This window comes from Dysidea avara, chromosome 4 (assembly GCF_963678975.1).
Source record: "Dysidea avara chromosome 4, odDysAvar1.4, whole genome shotgun sequence".
NCBI lineage: Eukaryota > Metazoa > Porifera > Demospongiae > Dictyoceratida > Dysideidae > Dysidea > Dysidea avara.
The window spans coordinates 733,772-757,904 of record NC_089275.1 but is presented as its reverse complement, the minus strand read 5'-3'; the positions used below and the strand labels follow the sequence as shown (position 1 = coordinate 757,904).

At 40.1% G+C, this 24,133-nt stretch overlaps 1 protein-coding gene and 1 long non-coding RNA gene across 4 annotated transcripts in view; one reads left to right on the top strand and one right to left on the bottom strand.

Annotated features, from left to right (window-relative positions):
* LOC136253024 (nuclear pore membrane glycoprotein 210-like) overlaps window positions 1-8,684 on the bottom strand; it is a 40,550-nt gene extending 31,866 nt beyond the window's left edge. For 2 of the 3 annotated variants that reach the window (XM_066045610.1, XM_066045609.1), the window contains exons 1-4: window positions 8,467-8,684; window positions 7,402-7,533; window positions 7,277-7,361; window positions 7,162-7,225 (exon numbers count right to left, since the gene is read on the bottom strand). In XM_066045610.1, coding sequence (XP_065901682.1) covers window positions 7,162-7,225; window positions 7,277-7,361; window positions 7,402-7,533; window positions 8,467-8,494 — 309 coding nt within the window. In that variant the 5' untranslated portion in view covers window positions 8,495-8,684. The remainder of the gene's footprint in view (window positions 1-7,161; window positions 7,226-7,276; window positions 7,362-7,401; window positions 7,534-8,466) is intronic. The other variant, XM_066045611.1, reaches the window with a different exon arrangement.
* The window catches only part of LOC136253025 (uncharacterized), a 36,894-nt gene continuing 21,419 nt past the window's right edge, over window positions 8,659-24,133 (top strand). The window contains exon 1 of the long non-coding RNA XR_010699901.1: window positions 8,659-8,766. This is a non-coding gene — a long non-coding RNA (uncharacterized lncRNA). The remainder of the gene's footprint in view (window positions 8,767-24,133) is intronic.

Here is a 24,133-nt window from a genome sequence, read left to right as displayed (position 1 = left end):
CATCACAAAATGCATTTACAAGTAGCTAGGCTAGTAGTACTGTGCTATATGTTCAGTATAGCTTCTGGACACCAATGTAAACTTTTTGTGCAATGATGTAATAACTAGTGCAAATCAGTATTTTACATTCTTCACTTTTTCTCCCTGCAGATACAAGCCACAAAGCTGAAACTTGGTGGTAAAGGAGTACAGTGATAGCTTTAAAAATAAAATTAGCATTTGTATCACGTGAGCTATATAATTATGGCCTTACTTTCCATTGAATAGCAAATCAGCCAGTGGTTGTTTGGAGTGAATAGGATCAACTGCCAACGAGTTATGGATCATTTTCTAAAGGTATGTAATGAATTTGCGTGCTTATAAACTAAACTTTGTTTTCACGGTGTGTTTTGGTTCTTGTGCTTTTGTTGTAGGGTAAATCCCTAGGTGTCATTTTAATCCTTATTACATCACGAGTAAAATGATGTTGATTGCGTAGCCACTTTGAAAATTACAGCACTTTGTTTATAACCATGCGTAGCCGTTCATCAAATTATATAGCACATCGCATTTTTGGAAAGTTATGATGTCTGGCACTTTAGTTCTTATGACAATTACTGTAGATTCCCTAAAATTTCAGCATCTCTAAGTATTCAGCACTACCCGTGAATTGAACGCAATGTGCTCTAAATTTCGGCAAGCGCAGGAAAGTTTCTAATTATGAGCACACTAATTTTTCGGCACTTGCTGAGTACTAGTTGACGAAGGTCTCTTGAGTACTAAGGATTCCCAGTGACCTCACACAATATGCTATCTCGATGCTGGATGAAGTACGGCACCACTGAATTGTGAAATTGTTCAAGGAAAATACGATCTTTGTTTCTGTTCACAGAATAAACTCTCTCCTGGCCCCACATCTCCTTGTAACACGATACACCCTCAGATAACGCTTTGTCTAAGCTATGGAACACTTCATGCAGCATCTGGTAGCAAGATTTATCACGAGATAGTTAAATAATAATGTAGGTGCGCCTAATTCCGGACGGTTCCTAACTCCAGACACTCATCCAAAATTTGGCGTCATATCTCCAAAAACTATCTACATCATTGAAATGAGCTTCATGTACAATGATGCTGTGATCCTAAAACCTGCTTAAAAGTCCCGCTGGTTTTTCCAAATGAGGTGATTATTTATTGCCATGTATGGCAAAGTTATCAAAAATTCTTCGATGATCGCTGCTTATTCCCAAACCCAAAGAGCTCTCTGGCTGATTATAATACAGTGCAGAGGGACCACTATGACTTACCACTGTAACAAGTTTCGTTTGCAAACAATCAGCCAAACACGATTTTGTAAGAGCCAGTCTCATTGAAGCAGCATAAATATTTTCAGAAATACACTTAGATTTGAAATACCCCTAACTCGACAACGAAAGGAACTATGACTATTAAAATCGAGTATGAAGTGGGCAATAGATGTAAATTTAACGTGGTGGTGTTTAAAATTGGAAATCCACTTCGAAAGTGCTGTATCAGGCGTGATAAAAAGTGTCCGGAGTTAGGAGCATACGTGAAATTTACACATATAGTTGAATTTTGGAGTGCAGCTCTCGACGGATGGAGATATTTTGATGAAACTTGCAGGACTGATACACCATAGGATAGGCTTTATCACCATAATTTATTTTAAAGTTGAAGTAATTCGCTTGCATGGCAGAGATAGAGCACCGAAAACAAAAATTGTTTGGAGTTGGGCGCACTTACCTTATTACTGATTGTGGTTGTTATTTTTTATTACTTGTTGAAATCCTTAATATTACGTCTGGGTGATTGTATTCAAAAGCGATCTAGTAATGACATTGACCATCCTTCCTGAATAATGTAGGCAATCATAGTATAGAGCGCTGCAGCCAAGTGAGTGTTGCGGTATTGTAAGCTCCACCTCAAGGCATTCCTGTTGGTCCCTGTAGAAAGAAATCCAGAAAGTAACCAGTAAACAAATCGCAACTATAACTTAGCCATGAAGTGTGCAGACTGTATTGGGATAGATCCCTAAAACTTCGACAATAGCACCGGGTTGGTACATTTTTTCCTAATTGTTTGGCCAGACACGAACAGAATTAATTTATTTCTGCCTAATTTTTAGGGACCTACGTACAGTATCAAGTTTCATGGTAAATTCTTCTTAAATTTTAAACAATAAATGAAAGTTCCTCAGGATATATCAGAAACAGTCTACAAGAGTCTAAAATGAAAGAAGTGACATGTTATTCTCAGGTACCTGAGAATGCACCAGAAGCAATCTAACAGAGTTTAAAATACAAAATTTCCTGGAGCAGTGTGTCACATTTTCAGTAGCTGATAATGCACCAAAGGTGATCTACAAGACTCTGAAATATTTCTGGAGGATCATGTTATTCTCAGATACTGTACCTGAGAATGTAGTGGGTGTGGTCCCTAGATGTCGTGTACATAACAATAAGTACAGGTTGGTTACACTATTAATAATCCACCTACTCTGGTAAAGTCATTTCCTAGATAAAGGCCTGGCTGTGGAGCAGCTACTATCCGGGGCGGCTATAATATGAGCTATTAACTGCTATTAACTGGTCAAATATGGTAGTGATCTGTGATTTAGTGCATTTTGTGTATCACATATCACCATCAATAATCTGTTTGATACGATACTATAATGAAGTGGTCATGGCTAGTTATAACTGGCATATCAGCTAATAGTTGTACCAATATCCAATTTATCTGTACCTTAAAGAGCCGACAATGATTCTACATTCACTGTGTATACAAATTTCTTTATTCAGTGAATGCTGATAAACTACAGTATGACAGATAGCTGCTAATGTGTTCTGATATTTTTACAGCCTGTTTACACTACAGATCGCTCTGGATGAGATCGCTACAGTTCGATTTTTTAGCACCGTTTATACTACGAAGGCCAAATCCGCTCCAATCACCAAAAAACCTTAAACCCACAATCATAATTTTCAATCGAAGTAGAGATTGTTGATGGAGTTAAAGGATTTGTGTGCTCTGTTATCGTAAGGTTAGTAGGCACAATAAAGTTTTCAGTGTTGGCAACAACCTCTCAATTCTATGGAGTTGGTAACGGTCCATTCGCATGCGTACCTGTTTGTCTCTGAGTCCTTTTGTTGTTCTTGAGGCTGTCCTTCCGTATCGTTCCCTAAATACTTCGCTGTTGCTTTATTTCATCTTTACAGTCACCATTTTAGCTGTAGTTCTCCATATCTTTATCCCGCTCATTAGAGCCAAATCGAACTGCAGGTTTGCAACTGTGTATACTGGGTGAGTAGAGCAAACTAGACCCACATTCCTAGCAGGTCCATTTCAGAGCGGTTCAACACGGTTCGGTTCGATACAGTACACGTTTACATTAACTTGGAAATCGCTCCGATTCGAGTTAGTTCGAACTAGATAGCTAGTGTAAACGGGCTGTTAATATGAAAGTACATCTCTACCTGGATACCTGCCTCTATTACACCACCCAGACAATCACAAACATTTTAACACATGCTCCCACAAAGGCTTGTCCATATTACTCTGAGTACTCAGATTGATTAAAAAATCTTTGACCCCATCATGCTAACACAATTGTTCAGTACGTTAGTACGACCTATCTTAGAATAATATAGTAATGCTATTTGGGGACCTCATTACACTCATGATCACAGAAAGTGCAATGAAGAGCTACCCGTCTTCTCCCACAACTACAGGATAAATCCTATGCTGAGAGGTTAACACTATTATCATTAACATCACTCCAATTCAGACGTCTGAGAGGTGACTTAATAGGATCACCAATGATTGGAATAGCTTACCTACTTATGTTGTAAATAGTACCTCAATTAATACTTTTGAATCGCTGTTATTTACCAGATTCAATATTTATTTTTTTATAAGACATTGCATTGATTGGGTATGCAGGCTGTGCCTTTACCCGTATTTAATCACAATCATAAAATCAGAAGACTCGGGTAATCAAACTTTTAGCCATAACAGCAGCACGTATACACATGTATTTCTATGGCTTCTTGTAACATTGCATTTTATAGCACAAGTAAATAGAGAGGATTTCTATTTGAGAATCTAGATCACGATAATCACTGACTGTTCTACTAGAAAACTGCGATATTTTCTGAGTACAGTATCGTATTGTGATACTTATTTGCAACAAAATTGCGGTATCGATATAATTGCCAAATCAATATATGTATTGTAGATCCCTAAAATATGGTATCATTGCTACCTCCTCCACTGGCACTTTACCACATACACCCTCTTGACTATATTTCTAAAATAAACACTACATTCTACTGAATCAACACCTTGTGTTGACATACAACACTTACACAAATAACACTACACTACACCACACACACGCACGCATGCACGCACACACATACAACACACTACACACACACAACACACTACACACACACACTACACACAACACACTACACACAACACTACACACACACACACAACACTACACACACACACAACACTACACACACACACAACACTACACACACACACACACACAACACACTACACACACAACACACACACAACACTACACACACACACACACACAACACACTACACACACAACACACTACACACACACACACACAACACACTACACACACACACACACACAACACTACACACACACACACACACACACACACACACACACAACACACTACACACACACACAACACTACACACACACACACAACACTACACACACACACACACACACACAACACACTACACACACAACACACAACACACACACAACACACTACACACAACACACTACACACACACACAACACTACACACAACACACTACACACACACACAACACTACACACAACACACTACACACACACAACACACTACACACACACACAACACTACACACACACACACAACACTACACACACAACACACTACACACACACTACACACAACACACTACACACAACACACTACACACAACACACTACACACACACACAACACTACACACACACACACACAACACTACACACACACAACACACTACACACTACACACACAACACAACACTACACACACAACACAACACTACACACACACACACAACACACTACACACTACACACACTACACATATAACACACACTACATACACACACTACACACACACACAACACTACACACACACACACACACTACACAACACTACACACACACACACACACACACACACACAACACACTACACACACAACACAACACTACACACACACACACACACAACACACTACACACACTACACATATAACACACACTACATACACACACTACATACACACACTACACACTACACACACTACACATATAACACACACTACACACACACACACACACACACACACACACACACAACACACTACACACACTACACATATAACACACACTACACATATAACACACACTACACACACACACACAACACACTACACACACACACTACACACACACACACACAACACACACACTACACATACTAGTGGGGCAAAAAAATTGTTAATTTTCAACAAGTAGAATAGGGATCAAAGATTTGATTTTGAAAAAAACTGCGTAAACAAGAAGTAATAGGGATGATAATCCACAAAATTCTATGCATCATCAGTTCAAAGCAAGTTATTTGAATAGTGTACACTCAATTTGCGATTCCTATTTCAACATTTTAACAAAATTTAACCACAAGTTGAAATAGGAATCGCAAATTGAGTGTACACTATTCAAATAACTTGCTTTGAACTGATGATGCATAGAATTTTGTGGATTATCATCCCTATTACTTCTTGTTTACGCAGTTTTTTTCAAAATCAAATCTTTGATCCCTATTCTACTTGTTGAAAATTAACAATTTTTTTGCCCCACTAGTTTCATGATTTTTTTCATGTCCATGCACATGGACTACTTCTTAAATATACGTTCAACAGTACATGATTGTTTAATAAAGAAACCCATTGTAATATCAACTGGCAATAAACAATTACATAAATAAGTTTAATAAACAATTAGTTAACAATACAGTTAACAATACAGTAAACAATACCACTTTCCTTTGACGAGTAAATAAATCCACTAGTGTGACCGTTTACTGCAACGAAGCGGTGCGAAATCTCAACACGAGTAAAACACACGCTTGACAAAACGTGGTCGACTCCAATTAAAGTGCTGAGTATACGGAGTATCCCGCTTTTTATTTTTCAATCGCGTACGGAAGGGACACACCCCTTTTCAATTCGAAATTTACCAGTGTGTTCCAATAGCTTACAAGCCTTGTTATGTCGACTCTTAGCTGGTAAACAGCTGAAGAATATAATAGAAAGTATACACGAAAGGCGTACAGTAATAGTTTAAGTGACGAGGTGCGGGCCACACCCCCTTCACTGTCTCGTAATGAAGGAAGTCTAAAACCCGAGTTTCAGTGAACAATAGTTATGTTTAATGTTTAGTGTGATACAACTTGATGCATTTTAGTCCTGTGAGCTAAAGCAATGGAATTTTAAACAATTCTATATTATCATCTGTATGGCTTCTCGATCGAATGGCGTCTCGAAGAGTGATTCTTGCTCTATATCTCGCAATCGCATTAGAGAGGGAAGATTTTAATACCACACAGACCTGGGTACGAATGTTTTTTAAATACGCCATACGTTTTTAGGGCTAATATCTACTTCCTACGAGCTGTAGGCGCGCGAAACAAGAAAGAAAGAAGAAAGAAGAAAGAAAGAAGAAGATGGAGAATCTAACCATTTTCAAAATTTTAAAAAACACCTAAAACCATTTCCCTTACTTTTAATACTTGTTGGCTAGTGTTGTAAACACAAAAGAAAGGTCTAGAATGTTTTAGAAATAAAATCTAAAGCCCGGAAGGCTGCTTTTGGCGTGCGTTCTATTAGAGTGTTTTGAAAAATTTCTGCCTGATCCCTATTATGTACCACTACCGTGGTACATGATAACACACACTACACATATAACACACACTACACATATAACACACACTACACAACACAAACCCACACACTACGCCGAATATTATGAGTTTAAACAACACACACTACATCACACAAGACAGACATACCTTACTCTCCAACATTTTAATAATCTCGTCAGTTTGATAAACTGATTGACTAAATGGTACAAAACTACACCAAACTCATGTCATTACACAAATTCATCCAATCAGAACACTCCACCTGATGATCTCCTCGGGGTCTTGTTCCCCCACTGGTGATAGGCTCCATTCAAACAGGTGACCACAGCAACTACTGAACATGTTACCTAGCAACAACACCATTGCTATGCTAAGGTACACACCCACCTTCCTCGTCAAATGCTCTCACATCAAACACTTCTGGGGCTTCATCAAGTAGTAGTTCTCTTGTTGTTGTGACAATTTCAATACTATGAATGGTGTCCACAAACACATCACATTTCAACACTAAACCGGTATCTATGACAACCAACAAGTAATACCATATACAGTTAAAGATGTCAATTCCAAAATTTATAACCTGTGGCTACATTAGGGAGGTCAATTCATACGCAAATGAATAATGGAGGGCTTTAACCCTTAAACCCGCAGCTGTTTTATAAAACACAAGCACCTCGGCAAGCACTGAAAACGTATAATCCAGTAAACTGGATCGCATGCATCATAGGCGGTGGAGACGGGGGGCCATGGCCCCCCCACTTTTATGGGACACCGTTTGCAAGAAAAGATCGAGATACTCTAATAGAACAGTCAGGATCTGGATACTCTAATAAAGCAGTCACAGTATTCAGAGAAGCAGTGTAGCAAGTTACCATAGGCGGCGGAAAGGGGGGGGGGGGGGGGGCTAGGGGGCTAAGCCCCCCCTCAGAATGGTATCACACCAAAATTATCTTTCTTGAAGACCGTGATAAAGATCGAGATACTCTAATAGAGCAGTCACTCTAATAAAGTAGTCAGTGTGTATCGAGCTATGTAAGGATTTTTATGTAGTTTATCAGCTAAAAATGGTAGCTGGTGAGGTGGAAAACTCTTGTCAGTTGGTTGTGACCCTTTTTTTTTTTTTTTTGGTCTCACCTTACCAAACTATAGAAATAAGTCTGGGTCAGCCCAGCCCCCCCTCATATCAACTACTTCCTCCGCCGCTGCAAGTTACTTAGCTACATATGTGTAGTTATAAATAAGGAGATGGAGATATAATTGGTGGAGAGCAGCTATTGTCAACAGGCTGTGACCTTTTTTTTTTTTTTGGTCTTCAACTTACAGCTGCCCTACCCCCCCCCCCCCACTCTTTGGTCTGCTCCACCGCCCCTGGCACGCATGCTTGTAAAACTAAATTCTATAACACAAAAACTGTTAAAGCTATCTAAAAATGACATGTACCATCTTACTCACCATTAAATTTTGGTTTAAATAGTCCCATACTTCGTCACGTTCACCCAACCCAGAGATATCCGCTTCACCTTGAAAGAGTTCAAGGACTATCCCTCCGTCTTCCTTCTTCACATAACGATGTACAAAGGGCCATAACTTGGCTGTAGTTTGTCACATCGACTTTTGCTTGGTCTCATTTTACTTCTCACGTGATGGCGATTCAGTTGATATATAGGGATCATGTGATAAAGTCACTGTCGGACGAGCACAGTGGTGATACGAACTTGGAAGGACTGAAAATGATTCAGCGCATCGTAGTGGGTGAGTTCTTTGTTTGTATGTTGAAAGTTTATATACTGGCAGATAGCTTACTCTTTGCCAATTAATAAAATCTGTTTTTCGAAGGGGATATGCTTGTTTGTAACCGCCTATGTAGATTGGCAAAAGTATTGTGCGTTTTCAATTCGTTTTTTTATCAAATCCAGTTTTCTGGATTATGCGGGTTTAAGGGTTAATACAGTATATCATTGATATGTACTGTATAGTCTCTTGAGCAAAGGGGCTACCACAAAACAGAAATAAGTTTGCAGGAAGAGAATTCTACCATGAAGATGTACAAGAACACAAACATGTCAGTATCATACTGAATAGAAACCAGTAAAGAAGCAAGGGGTGTGACTTAACAAACCATTCTGTTAAATTCTACTGATCAAAGGAGTTCTAAAATTGCATGTATCATTAATACTAGCAGAGACTACACTACAGCGACAGTACAGCACCTTGGGTAGAAGTGATATGGTACAATATTATATATATTAAAAATTATGAATTTAAAAATGAAGTAGGGATCCAAGCGATAAAAAGTAGTGAAACAAGAGATGAACAATGGTAGTTATTACAACATAGCTCAGTGGGAAATCCCTACTTTGGCAATGAACACAAAATAATTGTTATACCATGCCAAAGTAGGGATTTCCCACTGGGCTATGTTGTAATAACTACCATTGTTCATCTCTTGTTTCACTACTTTTTATCGCTTGGATCCCTACTTCATTTTTAAATTCATAATTTTTAATATACTAGTTTGTTTAGTTTTTTGTTAAAGCATACAGCTAGCTATAAACGTGTGACTGTTCTATTAGGGTGACTGCTGTATTAGAGTATCTTGAGTCAGCTTGCAAAAGATGTGTGCTTGCCCAAAAAGGGCTCAAAAAAGGGTGTGTTCATCATGGTTTCAATCGATTATTAGACTAGAGTATCTCGAATCAGCCTACTAACTTGAAGGTGTGTGGTCACAAATACAGCTAGCGTAAAAGGGGCATTGTCTCGATCCATTGATCGATATACGTAGAATAAAGAATGGGCGTGACCTTGAGACCTATCGTGGAATACTGGTACTTCCGTAGCTACAGTAGCGTACTCTAAGCACCTTAAATAATTTTGTAGCGTCTATAGTATTATGCTGCTTAAAGAAAGTGTTGATATGGAAAATTAACGCCTCGATATGGTTCCGTTAGATGAAGAAGAAGACAAGCAGCCTGATTGAAGATAAAAGAAAAGACAGGGCGCACAGGGCGTACACTCGTCGGAACCCCAAAAGGCACATCCCACCGGTGAGCTTGTTGTTATAGCATAAAATGGTGACTGTGCGCTGCTTCGTTTGGGCTCTAGGCTTGCGACTGTGGTCAGTGAGTGAGGCAGTGAGGCAGTTGTACTAAATTTGGAGATTTTGGCGATTTTTTAAAATTTTATATCCGGCCACCTGTAAGCGTTTTGTTGTATTTAATGCTGTTTTATGTATTATATGGACTAGTACTATTCCGTAAATGTGGTTTTCGCCGCATACAATGTTTATAGGATGATTTTTAAAGGCGGAATTTTGGGCGGCACGCGAAAAATTCACCATGATCCCTACTTAAACGGTACGACCATACCGTTTGATTAACACTGTACATCATTAGTTAGTTATAGCCTTTTCATCATGTTCAAAGCAATAAGCAGTAGCAAGTGAACTACACCTCCTATCCAACCAGTGATGTCAATTGTAAAGGTGGACATGTGTATATATATGACCAGATTTTACAAAATTACATGTCAGGCAAATCAAACATACACCACCAGTGCACAGATACAATACCAGTGTGATGGTTTTGACTATCAGCATTACTCAAACTACTCTAGGCTAGTATTAACAGATGTCTTTCTGGGTTGTATCAGAGGAGGTTGGATGCGATTTAAGCGTCCCTGAAACAAATTACACGAAATTCGTTTTATTGAAGAGGTTTATACATCGATCTCAGTTTAATTCGGTAAAGTATCATTGTTCTGATTATAGAGTACATACGTGACAATTCAGGAGAAGTTCTACACACCAAACCGCAACTTATTAATTTCACCCCAATCACCAAGCACTTTTACAAAACAAAGTACATCACCTTGAAGCTTACGTGAAGCACCATCCGAATATCCCAGTCAACCCCATCGTTTTTCAAATTTGTACTAGGACTATTGGGGGTCACGTGAAATACCAAAGAAAAGAATGGAATTAAGAGCAATATATTTATGTGGCGCTTAGAGCGCATCCAACCTCCCCTGGGGTTGTATGGTGAGTTCAAATGACGGTTTCTGACCTTGTGAAAGACAATGCTTCACAGGAATCAGTGGAATACTAGTGGATGACATGATACAGTTGGCCAAATATGTTGTGTTGCTTCATATCAGCCACCAAGAACCCATTACAACCCTGTAATCTCTTTTTTGGACTTCAATTGTGGTATGCCTCCATTTTGAAGCCAATCTCTTGCCTACTCCACAACCTCTTGTGAGCACTCATGATATTATTCTTATCTAACTGCTCACATTTTTATGGCAGAAAACTTTAAAAGCAGCTAGAGGTACTGGAAGTGGTCTGAAAGGTAATAAAGTGATGTATCTCTTGTGTAATTTTCATACGTGTTCTCAATACCCTTCGCAAATTATCTTAAAAACCAACTTATGTGTGATTTGGAATGTTTTTATCCAGTTACATTTCCTCAACAACACCACACAACTCACCTTGTTCCTCAGCCAACACTACAGTGTTACTCCTAATAGTAGAGGAGGATTTCGGACTAACTATAGCAGCTTGGGAACACACATGCGCGTTATCACCTAAACCACCCGCCATAAAATTCGTCACGTGAGACACAATACTCACCAAAACCAGCCGATGGATAAATCGGTTGAACACTGGCTACATCAGGTTTTGTACTAGTCCTATAGTTTATACATTAACAATACATCTACAATATTCTATATGATGCTCACCTTTAAAAACATCCTTGTTTTACTCTCAAAGTGAAGTTAGCTCTCACGCCAGAGGAGGGAACTAAAGGTAGTAACACTTGCGGTACATATAAAGCGAATTTACTGCCCCAGTGGTTGCTACAACCATAAATTCCACTAACACGTGCACCAACCACATTTTAGCGCATCACGACTGAAGCATGTATAGTATTTGTTGAAGGCGTGGCTACAGCAGGAGAGTATATGGCGAGGTATGTGGTGTATATTATTCAAGCCACATACAAATTGCTTATCAAGATCATCCTTCTTTCCAATTAGAGTGGTGGTACCATTTGATTAAGGAACTGTTACATTGTTATATCACCATACAATTATATTAATATAATACATTTGGTTTGTGTGTGCGTGCGTGCGTGCGTGCGTGCGTGCGTGCGTGCATGCATGTGTGTGATAAAATATGACACTTAACAATTTATACATAGTTCACTTTTTCGTAGACTTTGACTTTTTTATACTTCTTAATGCATAGCAATTGGGACAAAACCATTTGTTCTTAGGACATTTTTCCATTCTTAGGCATGACAAGTGGAACCATTTTGTGACACATGAAGGATCTTCACATCCAATCATCGAACCACCTTTAGGTGTTTTACAGAAACACCATCTTCCATCATCTTCCTCGGTCTGACCTACATCATCATCATTCTCATCATGATCAACAGTTGGAAGCTTGATGTGGTCTCTTGTAAACCATTTCCCCAGTAATTCTGGAATGATGGCCAGCCAGAATAACCTTTCAGCCTGTTTAAGTTTTTCGTCAATAAATGTCTTATTGAAAGTAATCCTTTCAATGTGAAGTGCTTCACAAGCTGACCAAACTACAAAATCACAATAGCTCCTTGAAGTAGCTACCATCTGCAACTGGCACTGATAGTAGTATGAGTGCTCTTGCTTCAATGCTAGATTGCCCTGGTCATTCATTTCTAGGCAGAATGAAGAGCTACCTAATACAGCATCAAAGCCATCTGTTCTCATGCAGTAAGGGCACTTGACCTCCAGTACTCCGGGTCCACAGCACAAACATTCCACAAAGGAGTCTGGGGATGCACCAAAACAAGCCTTTTGAATGTAGAGCACAAAGCCAGCAGGTGACCTTGGTAGGTGACCTTGGTGTAGTTTGACCTGCTGATGTTTGTAAGCATCTAAGGCCTTATGTTCATTTTAACATCCATACTGCATTGCGGAGGTTGTAAATCTCACTGACTTGGGATAGCAAATTGCACGTACCAATGATAATGCAGGTTTATGTAGATCTGTGTGTACTGCTTGATATAGACGAGATCCTGTTATCCGTCCGCTATCCACAGCCTAGACTTTGATTGGCCATGTGTGAGCTTCTCTAAATGGGACTGCTGAATTGGAGTAACATCTAGAATTCCATGCATATTCTCACCAGCTTCAATTAATTCTAGGTAATTCTGCTCTAGATGCTCTGGATTAAACAAAGATTGGAGAGACAGTGGCAAGTGTGTAGATGACTCTGAAAACAACTTGCAATATGGCTGATCTTTAAGGGAAACTATGATGGAACTTTTTCACTACCCAAACATTTTTCAAAGAGATGTACAATATCTGCTTCATCAGCTGGCTTGTTTCTGCATACTTCAAATGGTTCATTTTCCACTGGTTCTGGCTGACAAGCAGCTTGATGCAACTTTTTCATAGTTTTGTTAGCAGAAGTAAAGTCTATGTTAACAAGCTCCAAGTATGGAATCTTTTTGATAGATCTTGGTTCCAGCCATTGATTTGGCCCAGAAGTACAAACTCTGCTCCTCTCTTTTCCTTATGGTGTATTCCAGCCAGAACAACAAAGCACCAACATGTGAGCATGTTTCTCCCAGCCCTGCCATACATGTGCAGTGACCACAGGCTACTGCTACACACTTCTGAAGTATTACCCACGGTCGCTATGGTGATGTTGTCATTGCATAGCTGTGGTTTACTTTGCCAACTACAAGGCAACATTCTGAGTATATCCTCCACTGATGTTCTACGACCCATCCCGCAGTGAAATATTTAAAGCTCTGAAGAGACTTGTAATTCCTAGCTTCCTCAACACTTGTGGTATACAACAGATATGTAACAAAATCTCCATGGCTACATGAGCAAAGTAATGGGACAATAAACTTTTTTTTGTACTTTCAGTTATCAACGCCAGTTTTATTCAAATATTCTAATAAAACAGTCATTTACTCTAATAGAACATTCACCTACTCTAATAGAACATTCACCTACTCTAATAGAACATACACCTACTCTAATAGAACATACACCAATTTTCTGATAGAACATACACCCTTCCCGCCGACTATGTAAATCTACTTAGTTGAGGCACGGCCTAGCATCATAGTCATTGTGTAACAGTGTGGCCAGACATATGGAATGTTCACTTTGTCAGTGGGCTCGTAAGAAAAAGATTAAACCAACAGAAAACTGAGCAGTTCGGTCACTCAAGACTAGCTAGACAACGACAACAGTGGTACTTGAGAGGTGGCAATACGGCTAATTCTTCCGTCTAATCACTTCTTTTCAGCGTATAAGGATCAATACTACTTAATAGAGTGATTTTTGATAAGTAGCGTTTCTTTTCTTTGCCACTAAGCTTTAAAAATTCATCAGAACGCAAACGGCTTTGTGCCATAGCAAGGTCTTTTGCCACACATTTTTTTAAGCGCCTCGTATATAATTGTTTGTGCAACCGCTCTACACTGAGCCGGCCCGCCACTGCAGCATATCCTCATCCATGTCGCTACAGTCACTGAATCTTTTCCCATTTGTACTGTGCTGTATGAAAAGGGACAGCTCAACTATAAAGATGAAGGTTGTGTTCCAAATTACTAATATGTGCTACTAACACACTTATAGTAGTGATGTCCAACAAAAAACGACACCTCTCAATTAGCACATATGACACACCCCATATAAAACACTACTAACATGCAACTTCTACTGAAAATTTCAGATCAATACTGTATTCTACTAGTATATTAAAAATTAGGAATCCAAACAATAAAAAGTAGTGAAACAAGAGAAGGACAATGGTAGCTATTACAGCATAGCTCGGTGGGAAATCCCTACTTTGGCATGATATAGCCATTATTTTGTGTTCAATGCCAAAGTAGGAATTTCCCACCGAGCTATGCTGTAATAGCTGCCATTGTTCATCTCTTGTTTCACTACTTTTTATCGTTTGGATTCCTACTTTATTTTTAAATTTATAATTTTTAATATACTAGTTTGTTTAGTTTTTTTTTGTTAAGGCATACAGCTAGCTATAAACATGTGACTGTTCTATTAGGGTGACTGTTGTGTTAGAGTATCTTGAGGCAGCCTACAAGATGTGCGCTTGCCAAAAAGGGGCGTGGTTTCGATCGATTATAGAGCATTTTACAACACGTGATCTTCATTACGTAACTTAAAGTTTCGCCTACGCGTCCACCATATTGGTGAACCACTGTACTGGTGAACCGTGTAATAGTTCGCTCAGTGTATCGTGTTTACAGTATTCTACTGGTGTTGAAGAGAACTCATACTAGAAGTGGAAGAGAAGTACATCTCTGGCAATTCTTTACATGGTTGATTAGTAACTGCACGAAGAGGCGGACTAAAAATAGATCCTCGAATAGAGCCGTTCAACAGGAATTTCTCTTAAAGGCTATCCCGGACAAGTTTCGTTACTCTGTTTGCTGTTGTTACTAAAGGTATTGGCTACTGGTCGGAGTACCGCCCGCGATTTAACTCAGCAGATCCACTGTAGCTGAGTTCGACCTACAGTGTGAATGGTTCAGGCTCAGCCTGATTTTTAGTGAGATATGAGCTCTGTATGTCTTTGTAAATGTTATTACTAATTGTTCCATGATAGAAAGCTTAGCTACATGTATGATGTTATATGATTCTTTGGTCCATTGTATTTGTAGCCAGCTGCCACCTAGAAATACTCAGTGCACATATTGCAATTGGGATTGCTGAAAGGAAGACTCTGGGAGATGTCTTTCACAGATCTTGCAATGAATGCTATACTTTTAGGTATTACTGCTGAGGTGATGAGACTGAATATGTTAAAGTTGTCTTTACGTTTGATGACTTATTACAATGGTCCTTCCTTTACACGGCCATATCTGAACTGTAGAAATGATAGTTTTGTTACAGTAAGTGTGCATTCTATTAGACTAATTGAACAGTTCTGTACAGAAATGAATGAGCTTCAATTTCATTTCAATTATCTGAACATACTCTGGGTTCAGATAGTAGATGGGTCACTATACTAATCTTCCCCTCAGATGTATACAAATGTAAAAACTTACAAAACCAAACATGTAAAATAGTCATACACTAAATGCAAGAACTTCGCGAAAATTATAATTTTGGGTGATCCACTTCACAACTGTGAAGTGGTGAGTCTCAGTGGTGGTTAATACAATAAACCTTTCTGACATGATTGTCATAACTGTGGCTTATCCAGTGTATGTAGATGTGAGAAGTTATACTACATTCATGTAGTGCTGATGGTACACATGGACAGACATGACAACATTTAATCAGAAGTGATCAATTCCCCTGATGTGTGTACTGTTTATGTCATTAAATTGCAGATACTGGTTTCCTGGTAAACAGTGCATGGAGTCCAAGAATATGGTTGTTTTTCTATAACAAAACAACAACAAATCTTACAAACAACACAAACACGTGGACTGATCCATCTGTTGTTAACAATAAAAATACATATAGATTTTCTGGACATCTACTATCTAGTCTATACTATACTCTAATTTTGTAGTTGATCATGACACTTGAGTTTGTATGCAGGTGTGCAGAAGATCTTCACACAACTCCGTTTGTTTGTGTGCAGCACTCGCCATGGAGAAACAAATATATTATCTGTAAATTGTCCAATAAGACTAAGTGTCTAGTCATACCATCACAGCATAGTTATCAAGAACAGAACACATGTGGCACTCAGTAAAATCCGGCTTATTGAGATTTGCATTTGCTGGGCATACTTCAGCAGTCATAATTACTTTTGCCTTACTTTCATGTTAGTTCTGACAACCCAAGCCTATCCAACACCTAGTAAGCCATACTAAGTGCTGTACCTGGGTGTTGTTATTGCTGGACAGCAACCTAAAATGGGCACAACATACAGGTATCAGCATGATCACTGCAAAGGCAGATTCAGTAAGGGGTCTTTTACAAAGTAACATGACAAAATATCTGGTTTTTAGCAGTTAAATGCTGTTATAATACATGTGTTCATCCCATTCCTATATACAGCATCACTAACATCCTTGAAAACTTGCAATGGCCTACACTACAAGAACGTCTCAAATCAGCTAGACTAGTTTTACTATATAAAGTACTACATGATTTATTAATTATACCGAACTGTTACCTCCCATTTAAATCTACTGTATTACGGACCTGACACTCACACAACTTTAAACTAGTACCTTACCAACCAAGAATTGATGTATATAAATATTCCTTCCTCCCAAGAACTGTACCAGAATGGAATAGATTAGATGCTGAGATTATTGAGACTGACTGTGTTGAAGAATTTAAGCAAAAATTAGCCCCTTCTATGTATATAGTTAAGTAACTTATCGTAATTGTATATATTTTTATAGTTTAGTAATGTAATTGTACATATGTATATAATTAAGTAACTTGTCGTAATTGTACATACTTATATAGTTAAGTAACTAATTGAAATTGTACACATGTAATTGCACATCAGCATTATACCCCTGGAGGGTCCTGCTGATTAACAATAAATAACAGGCTGGTCTCCATACCATGAACAAAATATTTACAAACTAGAGATGGTGCAGAGAAGGCCAACAAGGTTGTTTCGCTGAACAGCTGCAGTATAACAAACGTAGCTAGCTAGTGCCCCCCTTACGCAGAAATGTTGAACAGCCTTACCCATCCCAGTCCTTTGGCATTGAACCACTACACACTGGAATGATCATTCTTGTCAGGGATGCCAAGAAACGGGTGTTTAACACAAGAAATTCCTTCGAGATTCTCAAAGAACGGCTTCCGGCTTTCACCTCAGTCCCGGCGCCTTTCGTGCTTATTAATCACCCTCCAAGCCTCTAAAGCACTGCCAAGATGTAATTCTCTTCCACAGCAACCATGACTTCTCTCCACTACTAGAAGAATGCTGTAAACACACTATACTGAACGAGCTATTATACGGTTCACCAGTACTTGGTTCACCAGTATGGCGAACGCGTAGGCGATATTTGAAGTTACGTAATGTAGATCACGTGTTGAAAATGCTCTATAGAGTATGTCGAGTTAGCCTACCAAATTGAAGGTGTCTGGTTACTGAAATACAGCTAGTGAAAGGGGTGTGTCATCGTGGTTTCAATCGATAGATCGATAACGCGTAGAATGAAGAATGGGCGTGATCTTGTGACCTATCATGAAGCTATCTAGTACCAGTAACTCCGTACAGTACCCTCCGTTATAGATTATATCAGTAAGGAGTATAATCTATTCCTCTGTACAGTAGGGTAGTCTAAGCGTCTTAAATAATGTTGTGGCATCTATTATGCTGTTTAAAGAAAGTGTTGATACGGAAAATTAACGCCTCGATATGGTTTCGTTGGATGAAGAAGAAGACAAGCAGCCTGATTGAAGATAAAAGAAAAGACAAGGCGCAGAGGGCACACACTTGTCGGAACCCCAAAAGGCACATCCCACTGGTGAGTTTGCTATTGTGGTGTAAAATGGTGGCCGTGCGCTGCTTCGTTTGGGCTCTAGGCTTGTGACTGTGGTCATTGGGTGAGGCAGTGAGTCTAAAATTCGAGTTTTGGTGATTTTTTAAAATTTATATCCGGCCACCTGTAAGCGTTTTGTTGTATTTAATGCTGTTTTATTTACTATATAGACTAGTACTATTCCGTAAAGGTGATTTTCATCTCGTAAGATATCTCTAGGATGATTTTTAAAGGCAGAAAATTTGGCAGCACGCGAAAATTTCACCTGAATTCCTACTTAAACGGTACAACCGTACCGTTTGATAGTGAAGTTACAGCTGTTACAATGTCATTAAAAATTAGTCCCATTTTACATAGGAAAAATGGCACCAAAGGGAAAATTAGCTAGTGATTTCTACATTTTTAATAAAACTAGACCAACTCAAATTGTTTGTATAAGCCACTAAAACCATTCTTAACATATCTGCAAGTAAAACGTTGGACATAGTGCTTTCAACCATGTACCAAACTTACAACAGGGAAAATTGCTGCTTCTGAAACATTAGTTTAATTCTAGGGCAATGCCTTTAGTAATCCCGTTTAGACCAATAATTTCCATTAAAATCTACTGAATCATTTCAACATACAGCCCTATCTTATCACTCAGCTGTCCAATGCCAATATTCCATCCATTCAATGACATATAGAGCACACAAACTGGATTGCGGAGCTAGGATGCACATTTCTCAGCTCAACTACGTTACAAATGTAAAGCAGTGACAACTAGCTCGATAATGAATAATAATTGAAAAGTAATCAATCACATATAATCATGTTACAAAGATCAATTACGTAATTACTAACTATAATTATACTCTGATGTCATTACACACTTCCCCCCTTAGAAACAGAAGAATAGAAGAGAACAAGATTACATAAAGAAACAGCTCAATCATCAACTTGACCATAGCGCACTACAGGTTTCACAACACATCCACTGCGGGTCACGACAGGAGGAGAAGCATTGTGTAACACAATGGGAGATGTGGGTCTGCTGTGCAAATCCTCAACATCCAATTGTTCAAACAGTGGAGGGCTCCAGGTCATTATCTGACCACCACTGCTGTCTTTCATTTCAAGCAAGGGACAAACACGATTGACATGCACCACTCTGGTGGTGTTTCCCCTCTTAATGGCAACAGTTAAAGAACTCTTGATCTTGGTTACTGTCCAAGGACCTGTCCAACGAGGATCCAGCTTTTGTGCTGTGGGGTCTTGTAGCAGCACTTGTTGTCCTATAGTGAGCGGTTCACGTGGGCTGCAATTGTATGAATGTTGTTGATCACTAGCTGATCTTACAATGTTTGCTTCCACTAGCTCCCTCAACTCTATCAGCTTGTGTTGGAGTGATGAGCTATAAGTGGCAGGGTCAATAGAAGTAACCTCCCTCAAGATTGGAATGTGAGGAGATGGAGGGTTGGTGCCAAAGAGCACCTCATACGGAGAGACTCCTGTTGAAGCATGGCGGCTAGTGCGGTAGAAGAATAGCAACAGTTGTAAGTGATCCTCCCAGTCATTTCCTTTATCTGCAAGTGTTCTAAGGAGAGTAAGTAGGGATCAATTCATCCTCTCCACAAGGCCATCACCCATAGGGTGGTAGGGTGTTGTATGTGACGTCTTCACACCAAATGCAATGCATAGGTCACGTAGGATGTGGCTCTCAAAGTTCCTGCCTTGATCGGAGTGGAGCTTGCTAGGAGGACCTACAAGGGCAAAGACATTGTCCTGTAATGTTCGCACTATCCTGTCAGCCTTTTGGTCAGGTATTGCATATGCAGAAGGCCACTTAGAGAAGTAATCTTGGGTAACAAGAATGTATTGGTTGCCACGCAAAGAAGGTGGGACTTTCAAGATGTCAACAGCTACCATTTCCCAGGGTCTAGTAGCGATTATTGGTTGCAAAGGTACTGGTTTTGGCAATGGTGCTTTTGCTTTCTGACAGGGAGCACAATGGCTACAGTACTGTGACACATCTTTAGCCATGCCTACCCAGTATGAGAATTCACTTAAGCGAGACAAAGTTCTTTCAGCTCCCTGATGGCCAGACTGGTCATGTGCAATGTGGAGGAATTGTTTCTGAAGTGATTTTGGAGCTATGATCAGAGTTTTTGAGGTTTCCATAGAGGAGGAGTAAACACGTCTGCATAGCAAAGAGTCTTGTAGTATCAATTGGGACCAGAGTTGCTTATAACGTTTGTAAGGAAATTGAGTCCAAATACCAGAATTCAGAGGTGGTATGTTTGACCTAAATTGGTCTATAACTGATGGTAGAAGTGAGTCACTGCACTGAGCATTTGCGAGTTGGTGCAGATCTAGGGGTGGGTTTGAAACTACCAAGGTAATTGGGTGGCGTGATAGAGCATCAGCAGTCTGATTGCACCTACTGGGACGATGGACAACAGTAAAGTCATAGGCTCTTAGCTCCAGGGACCAGCGTTCTAAACGCTGTGAGCATGCTTGACTCTTGCGAGAAGATTCCAACCATTCCAAAGGCTTACGATTGGTCTCAAGGGTGAAGTGGGTTCCAATCAGGTAATGGCGGAACTTTCGAATGGCCCACAAGATACCTAGACACTCTTTTTCTGTAGTTGTGTACTTTTGCTCAGTAGCAGTGAGAGTCCGACTGGCAAACTCTACGACAGAATGCCGTTCAGTAGAAAGGACAGCCCCCAGTCCAATATCGGAAGCATCAGTGGTCAAGACAAAGCGATCATCTGGTCTTGGATAGTCCAGTACTCTGGGTGAAACAAGGGCCTGTTGGAGGGCAGCAAAAGCTGACTGCTGGGCTTGTTCCCACTTGAAGGGGGTCCGGGAGCCTGTGAGTGCTGTAAGTGGGCTGCAATATCTGCAAATTGTGGTATAAAACGTCAATAAAAATTTGCAAACCCAAGGAATGAGCGCACCTCTTTGGCTGAGGTTGGTACTGGCCAGTTGATGATTGCTTGAGTCTTATCTGTGGCTGGGGTAATACCACTGGATGAGTAGTTGAAGCCAAGGTACCGAGCTAAGGCCAAAGGAACACTTAGACCCACGCAGTGTGAAGCCTGCAGCCTGAAGTCTACCAAGAACTCGTCCAAGATCTTGGATGTGAGACTGCATATTGTCGGAGAAGACGATACAATCATCAACATAATTGACTACGCAATCTTTACAATCTGAGAGTACTTTGTCTAAGCCTCGTTGGCAGGTCTGGGTAGCACCAGTCAGACCATAGGGCATTACCGTGAATTCCCATAAGTCATACCCTGGGCCAGGACAGAACGCTGTTTTCTCAATTGAACCTTCATTCATAGGGAACTGCCAGTAGGCACTTTTTAAGTCTATCTTGGAGAACACACATTTGTTGCCAAGCTTTTGCTGAGGACCCTCAGTCCTGGGTACTGGGTAAGCATCCTTTTTTGTGACCTTGTTCAGTTGCACAAAATTAATACATATGCAGATTTCACCATTACTTTTGGGGACATACACAGCCGGAGCACACCATGGGCTATTGCTAGGCCTGATGATGCCTTCTTTGGCCATGTCCCGTAACTGTTGGTGGACGGTACCTTGATTGGGTGGGAATCCCCTGTAACTATGACATGGTCTGTGATTGTAGTGTGCCCCAGGTCTTGTTTGAAGAGTGTAGCATGTTCTTGTAGCACTTGGGCAACAGCAGGATGGTAATCTGTGGGCATGTCTAGTGGCTTGTTGGTGCTGCAGGGGGCGGGTACAGCCTGTGGGTGCTCATCATCTAGGACTACCATGCATGAATGTGGGCGCTGAAGCAATAGTGCTCCATTCTGTGGTGTATGTTTGGTATGAAACACTCCCTGTTCAAAGTTCAGAATGACCCCATGCTTATTTTTAAAAATCGCAGCCCAATATGGCTGGGACTGACAGCTCCTTTACCACAATGAAGTTGTGGGAAGCCTTGAGGATTCCCAAGTCAACTGTGGTTGTGAGTGTACCTAGTGGAGTCAATTGTCTGCCATCTGCATTCAGGAGAGTGGCATGTGTGAAAGTCAGATTAGTATGTGGGAAGCATGAATGACTGAGCATGAAGTTCCAGAGTCTAACAATACATGTACTGAGTTATTAAAAATTTTACCTATTGCACATGCAGTCTTAACGATGTTAGTGTTTTGTGATATAGCAGGTATACAGTCAAAATTGCAAGCACTTACTAAGGATTGGGAGTGCCCCCAGCTCGGCGTGTTGGGGCACCCCCTCTGCCATTTCCCTGACTCCAGCATTGGCAGGCGATGTGTCCTCTACCTCCACATTTATAACATTCCATATTCCTTGTTCTGCAGTTCCTGGAGATATGTCCTGAGCGTCCAGATTTGAAGCATCTAGCTGGTTCAGGTCGATGGCTGGGTATTGACAATGCTGTTAGTTGTTGAGAAACCTGTAGCACTGCTTCTTCCAGCTTGTTAAGTCTATCATCTTGATTCGTAGTAGGTTGTCTGATTTGCGTAAGTGAATCTCTGGACTCTGCGTGCTGGTATATTAGCAGCAGTTCAGTGGCTTTGGCAATCGTTTTGATGTATCCCTCGGCTGGCAGAACTTTCAGCTGAAACGATACCTTCTCTGGTAGCGCGTTCATCAGGTGATACTTTAGCTCCTTGTCTTTGAGGTCACCTTGGAGTCCCGGTGAAGCTTGGTCCAGCAGTCTTTCTAAATCTCGCGCTAGCTCATCTACGCTTTCACTCCCTTCACATAGTCGTCTGCTTGCCAGCCTTTCTCTAGCACTCAGGTGATGCTCGTCCGTGTCGGGACTTAGTTTGGCTAAGAGAGCAGCCTTTAAGTGAGCATAAGTGTCCGTCTGGTCATCTCCTAGGGCTTCATATACTGCCCATGCTCGTGCCTTCAACAGCGTTGGTAGGCACAGCAGCCGTTTTCCGTCATCCCAACCATTTGCTGCGCCACACACTTCAAAACGGCTAAACCAAGATTTAGCGTCAGCATCTTGGAGGGGTTCCGGTAGAGTAATTCCTTGTCCACCAGTTGCCATGTCCCGGGTTTCGGCACCAATGTAAAGCAGTGACAACTAGCTCGATAACGAATAATAATTGAAAAGTAATCAATCACACTTACAACTTATAATCATGTTACAAAGATCAATTACGTAATTACTAACTATAATTATACTCTGATATCATTACACAAATATATTACAAACAACTTAATACACTCGACTGAAGTGCGTACATTAGAAAAATACAGCGTCATATTGCATACAGACATTATAATAGGGTATAAACGCCTGCTATACTAATCATACCTTGCATTTGTGGCTTGTACGCTTGTCAGATTTGAAATCAGCACTATCGAAAACCTAGGAAATCATGAAGGCCCCTCAAATCCAGCTGTAATGTTGCGGAAACACCGTCATACTGAAACAACCAGCTAGTGCCATCATAGGGGCTTATATATCTATGGTGCCATGACTGTAATACATTTTGTCTCTAATTATCCGAAGCCTAAATATTAATGTATTTTTGACTTTGAAATACAGTAACTTCGTAATTACGAAACGAAATAAGTTGAATTAAACTTTATTTAGAAGCGCTAGCATCCAGGAACGAAATTTCGCT